Raw genomic sequence first — 18,246 nt, 5'->3', positions numbered from 1 at the left:
CTCCTCGACACCATTAAACATTTCCTTGATAAGATTGGTCCAGTTTCTGCCATATCAGCATATTTGTGCAAGTAATAGATCAGGTCGTGCTTGTAGCTCAACAAATTTCGGATTAGGGACACTAGCCAACATACAGTGATCTTTAACTTTGCGGGATCCATTCGCAGGCCTTAGCCCTCAAAAAGAAGGTTTTCAGCGCCAAAACAAAATTGTCTATCTGGCAAACCGATTATACAGGTGTATACTGCTCGCAATTAAATTTATCGCTATCCGCACGACTATCGACAAACATATCGTCGGTACAGGTTTGTGCCTTACCGCGATGCAGCTAGAACAGCTACATCGCTAGTCGGTCGAACATCGAAGGGGCGTTTGTGCCGGAAGTTGTGCTTTTGCCTCGGTGTTGTATCATACACATGCTGTTTTGTGTAAATTCTAGTAAACGATGGTGTATTGAACGACTCATTGGTCAAGTGGCATAATGTGCCAATGTATCATAGCCGGGAACTTCCAGGTTTCACCGCTTAATGTGGTCGCCGCGGTAAGAGAAGTATCACGATATCTCTGCTAATTATCAACTTAGTCGAGGGACGAATGAGCGCAGCGTAACATGCTGTTCATCATAACAATTTCCTCATTTGTGTCGGATCTAAGCTATATTTGATGTATCTCAAACATGAACAATTTGCCACTTGCTCTTAGACCTTTGCCACAGAAATTTGGTGATAATAGGGAATATACATCTCCAACCAAATCCCCTAGGAGCTTCGCGCGAGAAAAAAATGTGAATGGCATTATTCTCTTGGATAGGGTCACTGCCTTGTGGCACAATCTTAGGTTTGTAATCAAGCTGATTTATAAAGCGGATCACCCTCTACCTGAGTTAACACGCCTGGTGGTTCCTTCGTTGCTACCTCATAACATTCTGTCATCGCACGGTGATATTCATAACACCATGTTGTGATATACCTGCGGTAAAAGATAAAGAATTTTTTTTGGCATTCTTGAGGATGGCTACCCCCTTCAAGCAGTCATTTCTGTGTAAGTAACTCAGTGATTCATTAAGCATAGATAACGTACATAGCTCCTCCGCTGGCTTCGTACCGCACTCACCCATCTGTTTAAGAATAACATGATGGTGAATCTCCCGTGAATTCCAACGATCAACATGCTCGAATATCATACCGTGATATTCGAGCATGTTGATCGTTGGAATCCATACGAATAGCCGATTCACTCCATGCAGTCAGGCCTCTGCAAGTCCGCAATGATAGATTAATAATGACGAGCTCGGCTTTACCTTCGAGTTTACCGCCAATAAGCAGTCTTGGCTTTGAAGTACCGACACATCGTCCCAAGGATAAATTATTTACTATGTTCGGGGACTAAAGCGTCTTCCCGCGACAAACGATCGCATGCTGAATCCACTAGGGTTGAATGGTGTCAAAAAATTGCAAATCTCAATTGCATTCTTTTCTTGGCTACGACTTCAACATCTCACGGCTGTTCTCTACCGTCACGCCAGAGTTACACGCCGTGACCACGACATACACCTGTACTTTTTCGCTCACCAAAAACTGGAGACTGCGATTTACTAAGCTCTATCATGTCTCACTTTGAGACAGCGGCTCACTGCCGATTCTGCCTTACGAAGTCTACGTAAAGTACCTAGCAGTCTCATTGTTATCGATTTCAGACAATCTCATGCTCTGCTCGATAGCTGTCGAAGCCTCGTGTTCGCGCCGAAGGTGTGCCTGCTTTTTGGCATAAGTTAATCTTCGAACATTTAACAAAGCCACCAGAAATTAAGTGTGCGACACCCTTATTTTTTTACTATCGAGCAATTAACGGGTCATGAAGTTCATGGAATGGGGTCTTATTGGAATCCAGCTAATAGAACTGACATCATTGCGTTGTTTAAAACCCTTTACTTCAACCAAAAACACACTATTGCCTTCAACACCTTTATTAGTACCCCCACCACAAGACGTACGGATACGACATCCGTATTTGGCGTCTTCAATGCCTTCGCGTACAGTATACTGTTTCTGACGGTTGTGTGTCGTCGCGGTAAATCTGAATTATTAGAGTGTTTGTGGCGTCACAAAGCCCGGATCGATAATCAAATCTGGACTACGAGACCCATTCTTTGAGAAACACTTTCTCCTACTAGATATGGACAACGACATCTACAGAGTAAAAGAAACACAGCATATTACTATCAGGCTGTTCTGTGCCTATTCCGACTCGATATTTCCCGACAAAGTGTTGGACGCCTTTGTGTGGGTGTCCGACTCGTCCTGTCTTCCAGCCAAAAGCAAGGCTGGCCACAAGGCGCAGATGTTGTGTATTACCGCATGTGATGTATCTGCAATTACCGCGATTTTTTTATTCTGAAAAGACAATAGAGTTCTTGCTTGTTTTAAAGTTTGGCTGAGATCTAAAGCTTCTAACTACTATAATACACCCAGTTCTCATAACACGAAGTCTATTATTAGCGTTTTATGCGATAATCGCTGGTGTTCTAATAGATTTCATTCTACATAAATAATTGCACCAGTTCGGAGACATTCTATAGAAATGATAACTGCAATTGGCGTCGGACGAGGAATCGACGCTATTGCAACGAGGAGGATGCTAAGACCACGGACATAATTCGTTAGTTTTCAACCTCATTAGCTGATAGTTAAGAGCTTTGAACGCATTCGATAGCCTGGTAAAGTGGCGCGAACAACCGCGACATGAGAAACCTCATTCCCAGGCTTTCTGCACGTTCGTGCCTATTCTCGCGCGTGACACCATTGCTAGGAACAACCGCGACCCGCTGTGCGTCCGTCCAGAGCTGGGCTGAATTCGTGTTCATGTCAACCCCACTCATCCAGAGCGAAAACTTGGTAAGCTCCAGCAAATGTACAGTTACTATCACCTGATTTTCAGCTGACACCAGGTTGAGGTACTCCTGGACGTGTCTCACCCGCACATACTCCTGTTGTCTTGAGAACAGGTACTCGAATATTTCATGTCCTGATACAGTTCCTTCACATGTCACTCGTCGGATGTAGTAAGTACAAAAAGATTGCTATGTATTCTGCACGAAGATATCTTTGACTAAGTGCTTACACACAGATTTTTTATGTGCGGTCAAACCAGGAGCGGAACCGAGAGCTTTTAATATTTCGTTTTAAAAGCACATATATTGAAAATTAAATGCTACTTAGACTAATACAAATATCCTCTATTAAGAAATCTGACTTTATTTTGTGGTGTCGAGCTTCATAATTCCGTATTATGAATATTCACAACTACACTAACGTGCAATGTGATACTTGTACAATTGTACTCAATAAGAAAAGGATAAGCAACACACGATTACACAACTTGGAAAGTTACAACTCACGAAATCTTGCGGTGTATTTTATCGACAAGACGATTTAGAGACCGATGGTCGCCTAATTTGCCGATACTGTTAATATCGGAAGTCCGGTAACCAGAAACTCTTACGACAGATGCCTTGTCCTATGTGAATGTACCCATTCGCACGTTAGGCAATATGAAAAGGTGTTTGATAATGAAGAACAGGCGTCAGAACACTCAACATACAGTGCACCATTGGCAGACCAGTTTTTACAGAAGTTTGTGTTTCGTAAACGGTCGTTATTATCAATGATTCAAGGATTCTGCTGTTGTAGTCTATGCTGCTGAAATTTTCTCTCCCGGATAAGAAGTGATATTTATTAAAAATTCACAGGTATAATAGTCTTGGCCTATTGCTTTACATCGGTCATCAGGTGCATGATCTGTCGTACAGTGCTCAGATGCTTAGATTACATATATGACGTGTGAAAATTGCTGTAACACTCACATCTCGGTGCAACTGTGTGTTAAAAACTTGGTTCTTCAATTCAACTTTGACGTCATGCTTGACAAGGGGACTGTCTGCAGCATCCAGCAGCCTTGAAATTTCTGATATCAAGTCGCAAGACGTACAGCGCTAGATACAGTAGATTGTCCACGGTAACAGGTGATATCACCAAGGTGACCAGGTTAATGTAGTGCGATTTTTTCCATCTGTTCGCGACCATGATTTTCAGGTTCAATAATGGGACCAGTGCGTCAAAAACGTTTCATAGTGACAACGACGCCGCTAATATCCACCAGCAGTCGTGAAGAGGCATGGGCTGTAGCCTACAATTAGTATTGTAACACCTGGCGTTGAGATGTCAAGGGACAAAGTTTTGTTCCATAGATAAGCAAGCAGTCTTTTCACCGGAACGAGTATTATACATTTGAGTTTCTCTACGTGCATATCCCACGCATCCATACATCGCATGGAAACTTTATTTATTTGTACCTTGTTATACTCGATATCAAAAATATCAAAAATAGTAGATGTAAACGCTCAACAAATGGATACCCTTTTAATTTCGCATTTAGATGTTACATTTTTATCGGGAGGGACATCTGAGTCGTCCGTACCGTAACAAAAGTGCGATCGACATAATGTGGATCTGCGATCAGCTCGACATAGGCTGTCCAGCCGATTACATCACTCTTTACCTGCTCTTTCAACAGCTCATTCCATTCTCGTATTTGCCGTCGATCCACAATAGAAGAATCAGCAGTAATACAATTGAAAGAAATTCATGAAGACCATTGCTTTAATTCTAGGAATTTTGGCACGAAGTAATGCTGATGAGTACTTTACTGGTGACGGTACGACGTACACTTTAGGCGAAACCAGTGCAGGCAATTGCAATATGATGTCAGCACTCAACTTTGCCGGAACAGATTATGCGGCATTAAACAATGAGCAATGGGATGGGCTTCAGAATTGCGGTCGGTGCGCCGAAGTGTCATGTGCCGACGATCGATGTACCGATCAGTCCAAGTCGATAGTCGTTCAAATTCTTGATCGTTGTCCAGAATGCAAGCACGGAGACCTCGATTTATCTCCGTCTGTGTTCACTGCTTTAACAGGTTCAACGCCATCGCGTTACCATATTAAGTGGAAGTTTGTTGACTGTCCCGTGTCGGGTAATGTCAACTATTGTCTTAAAGGCGGTAGTAACAATTACTGGATGGGGATACAACCAACAAACTGCGCTACTGGTGTCAAAAGCCTAACGATCAACGGTCAGAGTACCACCATGCTCGGGTCGGCTTATTACTATTTACTTGACGGTGCAAGTAAGACTCAGACTGATCTAACCCATCTGACGATTTCCGTTACGGATGTGAACGGAAACTCAATTGAAGACACCGTGTCGCTTACCGCCGATTCATGCACGGAAGGCACGTATCAATTCCCTTCGGGTATTGCACTATCGCCAACAATTGAGCAATACACGCCTAGCTCAAAACCTACATATGAACCACCAACTCAGGCTCCTTGGACATCACCACCGACCCTGGCTCCTTGGACATCCCCACCGACATTGGCTCCTACTGCCCCACCGGCCGAAGCTCCTACAGTACCGCCTTCACAACCACCGACGTACTATACTCCACCAACAGATACTCCAGCACCTTTCATACAAGAACCGCTTCCCCCCACGGTGCGTCCTACTATTCCTACACCTGACCCTGCTACTTCTACACCATGTCCACAACCAGAAATCTCACCCGTTGCTGTGCCTTTGTCTCCTGTTGAAACGCCGACTACGTACCCTCCTCCCACAACCAATCCAACTACTACTGATGTGCCTACCGCTCCTGCCGCGCCAATCGTTTATGATTCAACGACTTTTGCTCCTGTGACATTCGCTCCGGAAAATTCAATACCGAAGGAATGGAACCCAGCCTTCAAAGTAAGTGGCTCATTTCAGCTGGGGAAAAAGAGTGGATTCGCTGCACCTCCTTCTACTTCAACGGATGATGCGTATTTATTCGACAACAAGCCGACCCAGTCAACTACTGACGTGTCTACTCCTACCGCGGAAGCTCCATATACCGGAATGGAGCAGACTGAGCAAATCGAGCAAAACGATGACGATCAAGGAGCACAGACAGTCTCGACTCAAACTAAAGCATCGTCGGGTGGCACAGACCCGCTTATCATTATGCTTTCAACACTTGGTGCTGTTGGTGTTGTTGCGCTCATTGTCGTTGTGGTGATGGTAAGAAGAAGAAATATTCGGGAGGAAAAGGCTCGAGACGTTGAGACTCAATCTCTTTCAAGTGTTCAATCCTTTGGCGTACAACAGACGCCATCCGACAGAAGACAGGCTTTGGTAGGCATTTTATAGACTAGAGTGTAGCTTTTTGAGTGAACATTGATGTTATATACGGTTCATAATAGATTTTGATGGAACTTATCTGAGCTTACATTCCAGACAGGACATTAAACAAAAGATTCATTTTCTGTTTCGAACTGCATACTTCGTCCTTCAAGTTGGCTGTCTGAGCAAAAGACATGATATCTTGGATTTGCCTGTGAAGATAACATCTTGATCAGAGCTCATACCAAAGCGGTGTTATCAACTTTGATTATATGTCCCAGCTCAATGGAAGTGAACATTTCACTTCGCTCCGCGATTACTACCATACAAAGTTTCAATGACGAACACATGCTATAAATGGTCAGGGTGCTTCTGCGTTATGCTGAAGTGTGGAAATTTTGATATTATCGACTCGACGTCTTTGGATCTAAATGGTGTAGACTTTTGTTTCGATGGCTCACTATAAGCTTTTTATGGAACAGTGTTCGTGCTCAGACTTGATGTAGCTCTCTGTATGTTAAGAAGCATGGTGCGGAATCGTTTCTGTACCCGGATGCCGCTCATATAACCAAGTACAGTGTTACGGTCGCTTTTACTGGACATAGGCATTCGGATAACACGGCAATCTCTACCTCATTCCAGGCTTGTGTATTTTCTGCTACTGCGTCTAAGCCACGTCTCCAAATATTGTTTTCATCCTTGAGTCTTTTGGTGTTGCATCTGCCACCAGTACTATTGCTAATCACCTTGGGCATTTTGCTGGCTCTATCATGGGTACATGGAATTACTGCTCACGATTAAGTTTACGGACTGAACCCACATGTCATTCACTACGTCTCGTCTGTACATTTCTTCCGATTATTTGAAAAACTATCAAGAGATCAATTATCAACCGAAAGAATTCAACGTGGGGATAGATCGAGTGACTTGTCTAGCCACAGCTCGCGCCATGTCCAAGTCGGGACCTTAACCCGTTCGATACTCTCACGAATTTCGCCGCTTTCACCATCCTCTCCAATAGATGGCAGCGCCACTTTCAGTTCCAATCTCTTCATGAGACGTTGAAAGCATGGGAGCTTGATGTCGGTGGCAGCATCGATATCAGCAGACGGCTGCTGCGCCAGTAGCGCTCTTATCACATGAAAAGCTTCGCCTGGGTTCGGATCCGGGCCAAATTGTTCTTTTTCTCGGAAATCCATAAGAACAGCCAAGCCCCATTCAGGTCAGCGAGCAGTGCGACAACTAAATCATCACCGAGTAGATCCAGGGCGATCAGCTCTGATAACGATTGGAGTCGCAGCTTGATTAAATTTCTCTCTTCATTTCAGTCAGCATCTTCACGTCAGGCAAGTATTGCAGATCAATTGGCTTGTCGTTGCTGGTACAAGTATATCCGTCCGTCCAAATAGATTAATATCGCGATCAGGAACATCAACGGTAAGAAAGTCTTGGCGTTTCTCCACGTCGACTACGCAGAGCCCCTTCTCCTTCAGCACAGCACCAATATTGTGCTGCACATAACGGCGATATTGTTCGCGCTGCTGCTCCTCGGTAAGCACAATTTCTTCGCCATTTTCATCAATAATGCTTGTCCAGTCAAACCCGACAACCAGTCTCTCCATTTCAACAGGAAGTGGCACAGTCCGCACAGTCCACCTTGATGCTAGGTCATAGAGTGGCTTCTTGCCCTGGCTTGAGCCCACCTTTCAGTGTACATATCGCTTGCGTTTGGTCCGCACATTTTGCGCATGAATTTTGTGCACTTCTTGGACCACTTGATCCATCCTGAAAATGTCGCTCGCCGAACCAACAGCACCATCCGGAATCACTACCAGTACGTGAACTAGGTCTTCGCCCGGTTAGAAATTATCGTCAAAGAGCTTAGGGGATTCGATCCAAATCGTGGATCTCATCTGCTCGCAGCGCTGCAGGTGTCCACGTTTATCGAGCGCCACAGCTGCTGCGCCTGCCTCATCTAGCCACGTGCCACCCTCCGTCTTGGCTAGGAAGAGCTTCAACTTGCCTGCTTCGCACTTAATTGTGGCTGATTGCCTTCTTCAAGTCTTCCACCGACTGCGCCGTGTCGACATCCACAAGGAACGCGCTCCGCGCCGCAGAAGGAGAAAGAGATTTTCTGTAGCGTACTTAAGCGGAAATAAGGTTTGGGACATCGATTTTTTACTGCGTAATGTTCTATTGCTGTTATCAATATTGTTTGAATGTTGTCGGCGCTAAGATCCAAAAGACGTGCGTCGTCAAATCAAGATATCGCCGTCAAGATTATCCTCAGATTGTAAAGGCGTTGCTTTCGCCCCCAGGTGGTCGCTGGCCTGAAAAGATGGTTCCAGGAATGTTCGTGATCAAAAATTACGGTAAGAAAACAATTGCCGGCGTAACATTAGTAGATGAAGTCGATTGGAAGTTTTAACTGAAACGATATCTGTTCTGCCAACTTGATTGCAAGCAGAGTAAAAACAAAGGTAGCGTTGTCAAGCGCACAAAGATTTTATGGTAGCCAATTGAAAATACTTCTCACCAAGTGGACTGACTACGAGTGATAATGACTCTTGAAGAATCCTTTATACATGCAAATGTAAACCTAGAATCTCTATGACAAACTCAGCAAGACCCTTTCGATTTCTATATAGAGCGAACTTCACTTTCGATTCTAGGGATTTGAAATTGCTGAATAGATTCCGTCTGGTTATTTCTGATTCACATCTTGCAGGACAAAGCACGTAAGATGACAACTTAGCACAACGCTGGAGTTTGGATCACTCTTATTTGAATTTTGCTGCATAGAATATTAACAATAATAGTGTTTGAGCTTTTTCGTAAAATATCCGTGTGATATAATATGCTCGCAATTGACATTACAGTTCATGAAGAAGTTGAAAGAGAGTGCACAGCTGGTGGGCGAGAACTTAGAAGTGAAAACTAGGTCGCTTAGCTACGTTATTGTCGTCCGCATGTACGGAGGCTTTACTGGGAATAATGCTGGTGCTTAGACGCATTCTTCAAGTCGCTCGCTTATTGCGTCGCGCACAACATAACCATTTTCAGTGACGACATAAACTGAATTTAATCGCTGCGGAGGCTATATGCATGCTTTTACGATTCCATTAACACGTTGGCTACAATTTAACTTTACCATTTTTAATTTACAATGTATGGCTGAATGTGACATGGCCGCCAGCTATTCAGTCGATGTGTCCATATCGTGTATCAAAAGAGTTTGTACCTTTTCTTGATAGGAGATTCTTTACATGCTAACAATTCCCATGTCCTCCATTAATATCGACCAGCACTTGAGCCGAAGTGTGAGTGATTGTCTAATATAAGCTGTGCATCCAAATATTACCTTGAACCTCCTTGGACGTATTTCGAACTCTTGAGAATTTGATTATCGAATGCGAAAATGGTTACTGACGTGGTTGTGAGGGATAGAAGTCGCAAATCTTCTCAACATCTGTCAAGGCTTTCTCACGCTTTTATCTCTCAGTCAAGGGATAGATGAATTCTTTCGTGAGAGACAGATGTTGCAAACTTTTTCACCATGCCAGTCGATAAAGAAAGAATTGGTGGACTTGATCCTAGAGTCCATTTACCGGCTCCAAGGATAGCTTAAATATTCCTCGTAAACCGAACCTTTTTAAGAGATAAAATTTACATTTGATTTGAAGGAAGTCTTTCTAAAAGCAAGGATTGCCGAAATTCGGCATTTCAAGCAAGCTGAGTATAAAACGATGATCTTTTGGCTACTGTGCATCGCCGTAATACCTGCATGTGGTACATCGTAAGTACTTCATTAAAACGCCTGCGTGTAGACCTTCCATTAATCTGGGAGATTTGAAAGGTCGACGTCTCACAAAACTGATGCGACATTTGGTTCGAAAAAATCTCCACTCAACCGGATACCGCCTCCGCTGTTTAGCGCCGTGTCGGATTAAATGACATTGGCCGTGAAACTTGGAGGATCACAGGATTAGGCAAGTCGTAGGATGGCTTGCTTGATGGTGGCGCAATGACAGTGATTTTTTTTTCATTTCACTCTTGCAACGGGTGTTGCGACACGCACCGTATGACATCATCACACTTGGAGCTCTATTGGCACCTTCAACAAATGGAATATTCGACGGAATCTACATAGTTGTCTATACCAAATACTGTCGGTCCCTCTTTCGATCGGAGTGAGCTAAAGAGTTCATGCTGGTCTGGAAAATTTCAAGGATCTTGTCATCAATAGTCTAGATCTCGTAACTTTGATATTCCAAACTTTTCTTCGTATAATGAACTATTAGATATTATAATATTTTTTTACTACTATTCTTATGCTCAAACAAGATAACATTTGGAAGAGTAAATGCACGACACTGCGAAAGTAATGTAATATCTCAAGTCTCTTAACATAATGTATAAATTCCCTTCTGAATCAATCTCATGGTCAACCTTGGTTCGATACAACAACGCCGTCAGATTAACGGGGCCATTTACATTTGATTGTTGAAGCACTATATAAAAAAATTGCCGAAATTTTGCGTTAGCATTAGCTTATACAATTTTCAGTTTCCCACCAAAAACCTCAAAATGAAAAATCTCTGGTCGTGTCCTTAAAGAGAGGTTTTTTATTTAGTATATAAGGAAACGTGCATACAAATGAAAAAATCGTTACAGCTAGAACAGTGCCAAAATTGTAGCGGTGGGAAGCGAACAAAGACCCATAAAATCTTTCTAAATATCAAATTATTACATATATACCGTATGAAAGAATAAGAAGAAATGTTGCATCACAACCTTGTTCCACTTATACCCCAGAATTACAACGTGCAGTTTCCAATGCTCTGAACGTATTTCTTGTCACCAAGAAACCACGAACGCGTCATGGGCGTTTCAAACCTCAGTCCTGACAGTGATGTCATCCGAGATACTGATAAGTACGACATTCAAGTTCTTGCACCACCATCAATGCCACTACCTTCTTCTCCAAAATCTGGTGCATCGATCAGTACCGTTCAACTGTCTTCAAATGCTTCATCAGACGATTCGCTTAGAAATGGAAGTGGATCATCGAACTGCACAAATCAAGTGGCGACCAATGCCGTGACGGTTCCTTTAGACTGGACAGCTGACGATCTCTGTCCTTATTATAGACCTCGAAGTGATGGTTGTACCGAGCCTCGAACTTGTCGCGACTGCCTCAATATCAACGTAAATAGCACTTATAGCTGTCTCGTGAATCAATATGGTCGTTGTGTGCAGAAAAGTCCATCTACGTATGTATCAGCTTTGGATTTTCGATATCAGAACGCATCAAACAATGCTCCGCAAAGCGATGAACAACGAGTCCAGTTTTTAGCGGATAGAGTAAATTATTGCAAGGTCAAAGACAAAGAGTGTCAACACTGTCGAGACACGGTGTTTGCTGACGTGATGGAAGGTCGGATCGATGGTTCATTAACCAAATTTTGCTATGGCAAAGGAGGATGCGTGTGTATTGCAGTATGTGAAGCTTCAATCTGGAAAAGTACCATTGGTTTGACGGTATGCAATGGCGTTGTAGTGACGAATGACTACGACGGGCGATATGCTAATACGTATGGTGCCACATTAGGTCAAGAGGAAAAAGTTAATTCATCAATTTGGAATCTCTTGCTGGGCGGAGGACTGGCTGCTGCTATTTTGGTGTTTGCTGCGGTAGTATATATTCGTAAACGTCGTTCGGATGGTAGTAACGAAAGTGTATCAAACCACCTCGGCGAAGAGGAAAGTCGAGAGGATGAATTTACAAGAGAAGGATCGGTACCAAGACAAGTACCAGCGGCTCCTCAATTGAGTCTTTTCGGGTGGCAATCAATGCGGACAGAGCTAATTGAACGAGAACAATTGCTGCTGGCTGGAGTCGAAGACTTTTCTGACGTAAGAACGGGATACTTGCAGCTATTGGACACTGATGCTTCTGCACCTCCACCGGAAGAAGATGAGAGTTCAGCTCCAGTGCTGCTAGTTCCATTGGCAGGTGCATCCGCGCCATCATTTTCTCCAAGTGCTATGGCAATGGCTTCATCACGTCCATTAATATCGCCGTCAGCCCCACCTGCTTCTCCCACACTCTTTGAAGATGAATTATTGTAGATTGTTAATTTCCAACATTGTGTATTTGTCAAGTAAATTATTGGTATCAAATTTCACTGTAATGGATACATCATACATTATATTGTGTGGACACAAGCAGCTAGGTATCTTATATCTAATTTATTTTTTATAGCTACCGACAGCTGATGGCCAGTCAGCAAGCAAGTATTAAGTATCGCAATAAATCGAAAGAATCAGCGTTTTGTATTCATTTATCATCGAGAAATATATGCATTATCAATTGGAGCTTAAAGATTTGATAATAAAACCATAAGGAGTAATTGATACTTTGGAATATAATAAAAATGTGATACGGTACGAGGTATACCCATGATGGGAGATTTGGCCAGAAATAAGCCACAGCACATCTATCTTGCAAGCCTCTGCTCCGGCTGTACGACCGTAAAGTCCGCTCTTATCACGAGCGTAGGATTGCTGTGATGCAGAACGCAAAACGACGGACGGCACACGCCCTCGCGCCCTCTCCTTAAGGAAAAAGGAGATAGTCGCAACTTTATAGTATGGGGCGGCTCCACTTTCCAGTTTACGATGATGGTAATGCTGTACGCACCGGAAGAGCGAATGAATTGGGAAGTAGTACAGATTATAATCAGACGCACAACCTCCCAAGTTTGAAACGAAGTGCTTTTCAATACAATTTGAACCAAAGTGGTTTTGATCGAAGTCTTCGAGTGGAGAATGTACTCGGTTCTGTACCGATTCTTGGCAAAGAGGACAATCACCTTGTAGAGTCCGTTGCGATAATGAATGGAGCAGCGTCTGCTGTACAAAGTCCAACGTATAGAAAACAACTTGCGTCGCGTGAAGAAGACACCTCCGTTCCATTTCCTGCACTCACGCGAAAATTTGAAATTAATTTAATGTCACGAGAACACATAGGATTACTAGTTTCGACAGGATTGGCGGGTATTTTGACGACGTGTTTGAAGAGCGGAGTATTGCCTTTGCTTGAGTTGGAACTCGAGATGAAAAGGTACCAAGTGGTCGCGGCCTCTGTGTTAATACTCCTCCCATGGTCGTATAGTTTTCTTTGGGGTTTTATTTCTGATGCAGTACCAATCATCGAATCAAGACGTAAAGCATACATTATTCTCGCGTGGATGACAACAATGCTTGCATGTTTTATCATGGCATTACTCGATCAATTTGTCGAGTATCGAGCAGAGAAGAACGACGTGACGTCTGCAGATCTGTTGGAACGTACTGAGGGACTCATGGTGCTCTATATTATATTACTCGTGTTGACAAATTTTGGGTGCATTGTTGCGATCGTGATTGCTCAAACGTACGTGATAGCGCAAACACGAATAGAACGTTTGACTGTGCGTGGAACTGCACTTGGTACACTAATAATGACTCAATGTACAGGAGAATGTATTGGTCAAGTGATTGCTGATTACGCTATTCTTCAAGTGACGGATAAAGGCATGTCACCTACGATGACACTGCGTCAAATGATGCTCTTTTTCGTATTTTACACAATTCTACCCTTAATTGCACTTTGTGTGTGTTTTTTCGAAAAACCCGATCCACCACCAATCTCTTTTGGGCGTAATGGGGTTACTCGCGAGACAAGCGTGGATTTAGATACTACAGTATCTGAGCTCCAACGAGCGTACATGACAGCTGCAAATTCGTATCAGCGTGGGAAATTAGCCTTACGTGGCCACTGGATTCGTCTTCGTAGTGCACTGGGTAAAGAATCGACTTCGCGTGTAATTTTATTTTTTATCGGATTTATTTTATTGTCCGAATTCTCGCTAACGTATCCAATTACACGTATTGAAGATTGGTGTGGTATGACTGCCAAGGCTATTTCCACTCGCAATATTATGACGCAAGTGTTTTCCCTGTTATCAGTCCTAATGTGGAGATATTTCTTTCTGAATTGTGATTGGCGCTGGTATGTATTTATCAGTTTTATTATCGTGACAATGACACCACAATTTGTTTACTATCTCATGGCAACGTTGGAGGTTGAGGCTCGGAATCTCGACATTTATGCGGTCGTATCGGGTCTTACGGGGTTTATTCGCTCCTCCATTCGGGTTTTAGAACTTGCAATTACCGCTGAAATTGCTCCTGTTGGCGGTGAAGGCGCATTTGTTGGTATTGTCGTCTCGATGGCGTCGAGCATGGGCCTTTTGGCAAATACTGTGTCAAATGCCATTGGATTTATGTTTGAAGACGTTCACACCGCGTCTAATAGCCGGACAGATCCTGACAGAATGCAAGTAGCATTTGCGCTGGTTTTGTCGTATATTATTCAAATTATTGGGCTCGTGGCACTTGTCTTTTTACCTAAGCAAAAGCGGGAATTGCAGCGACTGCATCGATTTGGCAACAAGAATGATAAATGTACCACGTGGTGGGTTATTGGGTGCCTTGCCGTATCCTTTATAGTTAGCACAGTCTTTAACATATTGGCCATCGCACCATCGACATCGTGTATGCGAATCGTTGGTGGTAATGGATGTTGAAAGAGTAGAAAATATATAAGATAATATTGTGAAGGCTTATTAATTAATTTTGTGTTTAAGCTTTTAGCCTTGAAAACAAATGAGTAACCAAACTTCTAATTGTTGGACAAAAATTACGTCAGATATTGTAGGCATTATCACATTGGGTTACTTAGCCGCGGTGTATGTGGGTTACCCCGGCACCTTGTATTGAAAGAGTGTTTGACTCGTAAAGTCCGGATTAGCAAACACTCAGAGGATGAGTTCAAGTGGTACATTAGGACGCGGAAACGAGAAACATATTATCAAGTGATAAAGCACTCAATATTGTTCGAGATATAGAGAATAGAGCTGAATGTCAATTACGCATGTGAAAGTTATCAGCTTAGCTATCTCCGTTTAAATTTATCTGCAACGGGGCTGCCGTTGAATATCTCAGGTTTTAAACGAGATGACGAAGAAGGACGAAGAGACTAATTAGCCGCTGAAATGTCGATATAACGATGGATGTTTGTTACGATGACGCAATGTACGGGAGAAGCTTTGACGTCACAAGATTACGGTAATGCGCACGGTGAGCGTCATGGTCACGATATGATTACGGACGCAGTGGCAGTTGTTCATTGATCCATAATAATCAGGCAACATTCAGTAGGCTTACAGCGTAGCAAATTAAGGACCTTATAAATATCCACTTCGGGTTTACCAACAAACTAACAGGTTAACAACGGCAACAAGGCCGCTCCGCATCCACGCTAAAATGACATCCGAGCGAACCGAAGTACAAGGTGGTGGAAAATACTTCCTCTGGGGTTTTAACACGCGCAAAACGTTAGCGAGCCAGGGGGTTGTTGGCGCATGTTTAAGGCGTCTTGGGAGAAGAGGAGATGACGATAGATTGATTTTTTAAGTTTCGTTAAGGCACTAAGATCCATCGTCCAAGGCATTGAGCTGCAACGCCAAACCACGATACTACTTGCGACGACGCTATCCACAGATAGAACACTCTAGGGGAGTTCTACAATCGCACCACGCTTCACGATCGTGTCGAGATAACACGCCATATCCATGACATTATAATGGAGAGTCGCACGATAATATTCATGCATTTACATGCCTTCGACGAGCTGGTTGTCAGTATCCAGGCACTTGGAGAGCCGGTTCACGATTCATGGCAGCTAGTGGTACTGCTGAGTAGCCTTCCAAAATCTGATTACGTACGTCATGAAGTACGTCAAGGACACAACGTTAATCGAGGGCAAGGAGAAGTTGTAAAAGGAGCATGAACAGCTGAAAAATGAAGATGACAGAGGAATTGTTTCCTGCACACAGTAATGGTGGCCGGTTCAGGGGCAACCGTAATCAGGGACGAAAAAGAATTAGAACGGTGGTAGTTACAAAGGCAAGTACTCTAAGAAAATTTGAGTAGTTGACATGAAGCAGAACCGTTTGGGTGGAAGTGTTTGTGCTGAAGATGATGCACTATCTGCTATCGACGAAGAGAGATTCGACGGATGGTTGATCGAAAGCGACGATAGGGTTGATGAGTCGGTCTTTTACATTGATGTGACTAATTCAGACTGCAAGATCCTACGAGTTCATGGTAGAGGAGCGGTTAAGCTGACAGTGAATAATGACAAGCGCATCAAAGTGTTAGATGTACTGTACATTCCAGGACTCGACAGACGGTTGCTGTTAATTATAAAGCTTGCAGAATGCGGCATACACGTTGGGTTTAAGCATTCCTCATGTGTGATCTGAGGCATTAGCTGTAACGGGGTCACACGTATACTTGCATGAAAGGGCGGTCGTACAAGATCGTGCGACCGTAAATAGGTGTGTATTACACAAGGTAGTGTAATCACACAGTATATTAATTAGGAAAACCGAGGACTTTCGATATTGGCGGCTCGGCCGCAACTAAAACTATTAAATACAGATTTAATTTGAGCAGAAGTGTTTGTTTGCCTTGGTTAAGGTTTTGAACACTCGGAGGTAGCTGATTGCGATCCGCTACACTCGTACTGGTTCTTGGAAAGAACGTCAGGTCGGTGGCCTTAGCTAAGCTTCCGAGAAATGGCTTCCTCGCTGCATTACTAGTGTTGTAATTCTGGCAAAATGGTACAGGAATGGTACAGGAAAATAGCAGATGTGTGTACTCGACACAGTATAATATACCAGCGTACTGTACCGTTCAGTCCACATCAAAACGGAAGAGCGGATGAACCGTGCGATCATTGACAAGGCTCATTTCATGCTGCACTACAAGGGCATGTTAAAGACATGGTAGGCAAGGCTGTGAGAACCGCAGTTTATCTGATCAATTGGTCTGTAGACACTGAGCGATCGGGCATAGCGCCATATGAGGCAGGCTTTGCGGAGAAGCCGCAAATAATATTCAGACTATACGAGTCCTGTGTTTTACAAGGAAAAAAGTATAAAGCAATGCGTTTTCGAGCTGGAATATCAAGTTTTGCAAGCGACCAGGCGAGTGTTTCCTGTGATCTTCCATGTTTCAAGACTTGCTGTACTAAAGCACAGACCCGTTCAACACATAGCGTCTAGTGGTAACATTATGATAGCATCATGACCAAATTCTGTATGAAGTTTTGAAGGCCCGTTAATTACGTGGGACGGAAGTGGGTTAGCGCGATAATCAGGGATGTAATCAACAGTTGAGCAAGAGACAAGTCACCTCTTCTTCTTTACGATCATACAATCGCCTAGGCGCGCTCGTAAAGCCTTCACCTTTCGCACATAAACCGGTGACCGCAGCCTAAAGGCTATGGGCGTCATTCACTTCGCAACCACGATAGTGTTTGGTGGACACAGAAGTCGCAGTGTGGGCCGCACCTGCTCAATAACTGAATTGGGTTGCCGTGCACTTTGCACAGACAAGCTTTGATTTATCTAGTGTTAAATTCGTTCAGATCAATTGTATATTACTATTGCTCACAATGAAACAGGTATTGTTTTCTGACATGCAGCTAGCACCACACGCGTACTTTGACCACTCCTTTTCAAACCACCATAATCTTTATAAATACCTATATCGCGGTACTTACGCTTGTTTATTTACATCAAGTGTAACCTGGATACTGTACCATATCGTAATTAAACAATTCTGCCAAAGCTGTATGTGTCAAGTCCAACCTCGAATATGATATGAAAGCAGCATCGCTTTACATAGCTCAGTGGCGCATGCCTTGACGTCTTGCTGAGTCATAATCGGTGATGTCTCATCAGCGGATTTTTAAGCTAGTGAGCGCTTCTGCGAAGCCAATTCAGCCCTTACCGCACCAATTAAGCTATCACCTCGGGAACATTTGACGACGTTTAACGTCTCTTTACGCTCCGATTATCAATACTAATGTTGAACTAAATAGGTGGCCCGATACGCTACCTCTGCGCAAAGG

The 18,246-nt window shown here is 43.4% G+C and overlaps 4 protein-coding genes across 4 annotated transcripts; 3 read left to right on the top strand and 1 right to left on the bottom strand.

Moving 5' to 3' along the window:
* Window positions 1-4,643: 4,643 nt before the first annotated feature.
* Window positions 4,644-6,245, top strand: PHALS_07898 (carbohydrate-binding protein, putative; the record flags this gene model as incomplete). Its single annotated transcript, XM_024721443.1, has 1 exon — window positions 4,644-6,245. The coding sequence occupies one exon, from the start codon at window positions 4,644-4,646 to the stop codon at window positions 6,243-6,245; it is 1,602 nt and encodes a 533-aa protein (XP_024586542.1).
* An 875-nt stretch (window positions 6,246-7,120) lies between these two features.
* Window positions 7,121-8,002, bottom strand: PHALS_07897 (uncharacterized protein; the record flags this gene model as incomplete). Its single annotated transcript, XM_024721442.1, has 4 exons — window positions 7,121-7,398; window positions 7,473-7,533; window positions 7,604-7,906; window positions 7,958-8,002. The coding sequence occupies 4 exons, from the start codon at window positions 8,000-8,002 to the stop codon at window positions 7,121-7,123; spliced, it is 687 nt and encodes a 228-aa protein (XP_024586541.1).
* Window positions 8,003-11,099: 3,097 nt separating this feature from the next.
* PHALS_07896 (uncharacterized protein) lies at window positions 11,100-12,350 on the top strand (the record flags this gene model as incomplete). Its single annotated transcript, XM_024721441.1, has 1 exon — window positions 11,100-12,350. One exon carries the CDS (start codon window positions 11,100-11,102, stop codon window positions 12,348-12,350), a length of 1,251 nt encoding a protein of 416 aa, XP_024586540.1.
* Window positions 12,351-12,871: 521 nt separating this feature from the next.
* Window positions 12,872-14,851, top strand: PHALS_07895 (hypothetical protein F443_10908; the record flags this gene model as incomplete). The annotated part of the gene is made up of 1 exon (XM_024721440.1): window positions 12,872-14,851. One exon carries the CDS (start codon window positions 12,872-12,874, stop codon window positions 14,849-14,851), a length of 1,980 nt encoding a protein of 659 aa, XP_024586539.1.
* Between the last annotated feature and the right edge of the window lie 3,395 nt (window positions 14,852-18,246).

Source organism: Plasmopara halstedii, assembly GCF_900000015.1.
Source record: "Plasmopara halstedii genome assembly, contig: Scaffold_3120, whole genome shotgun sequence".
NCBI lineage: Eukaryota > Oomycota > Peronosporomycetes > Peronosporales > Peronosporaceae > Plasmopara > Plasmopara halstedii.
This window is presented reverse-complemented; position numbering and strand designations above follow the sequence as displayed.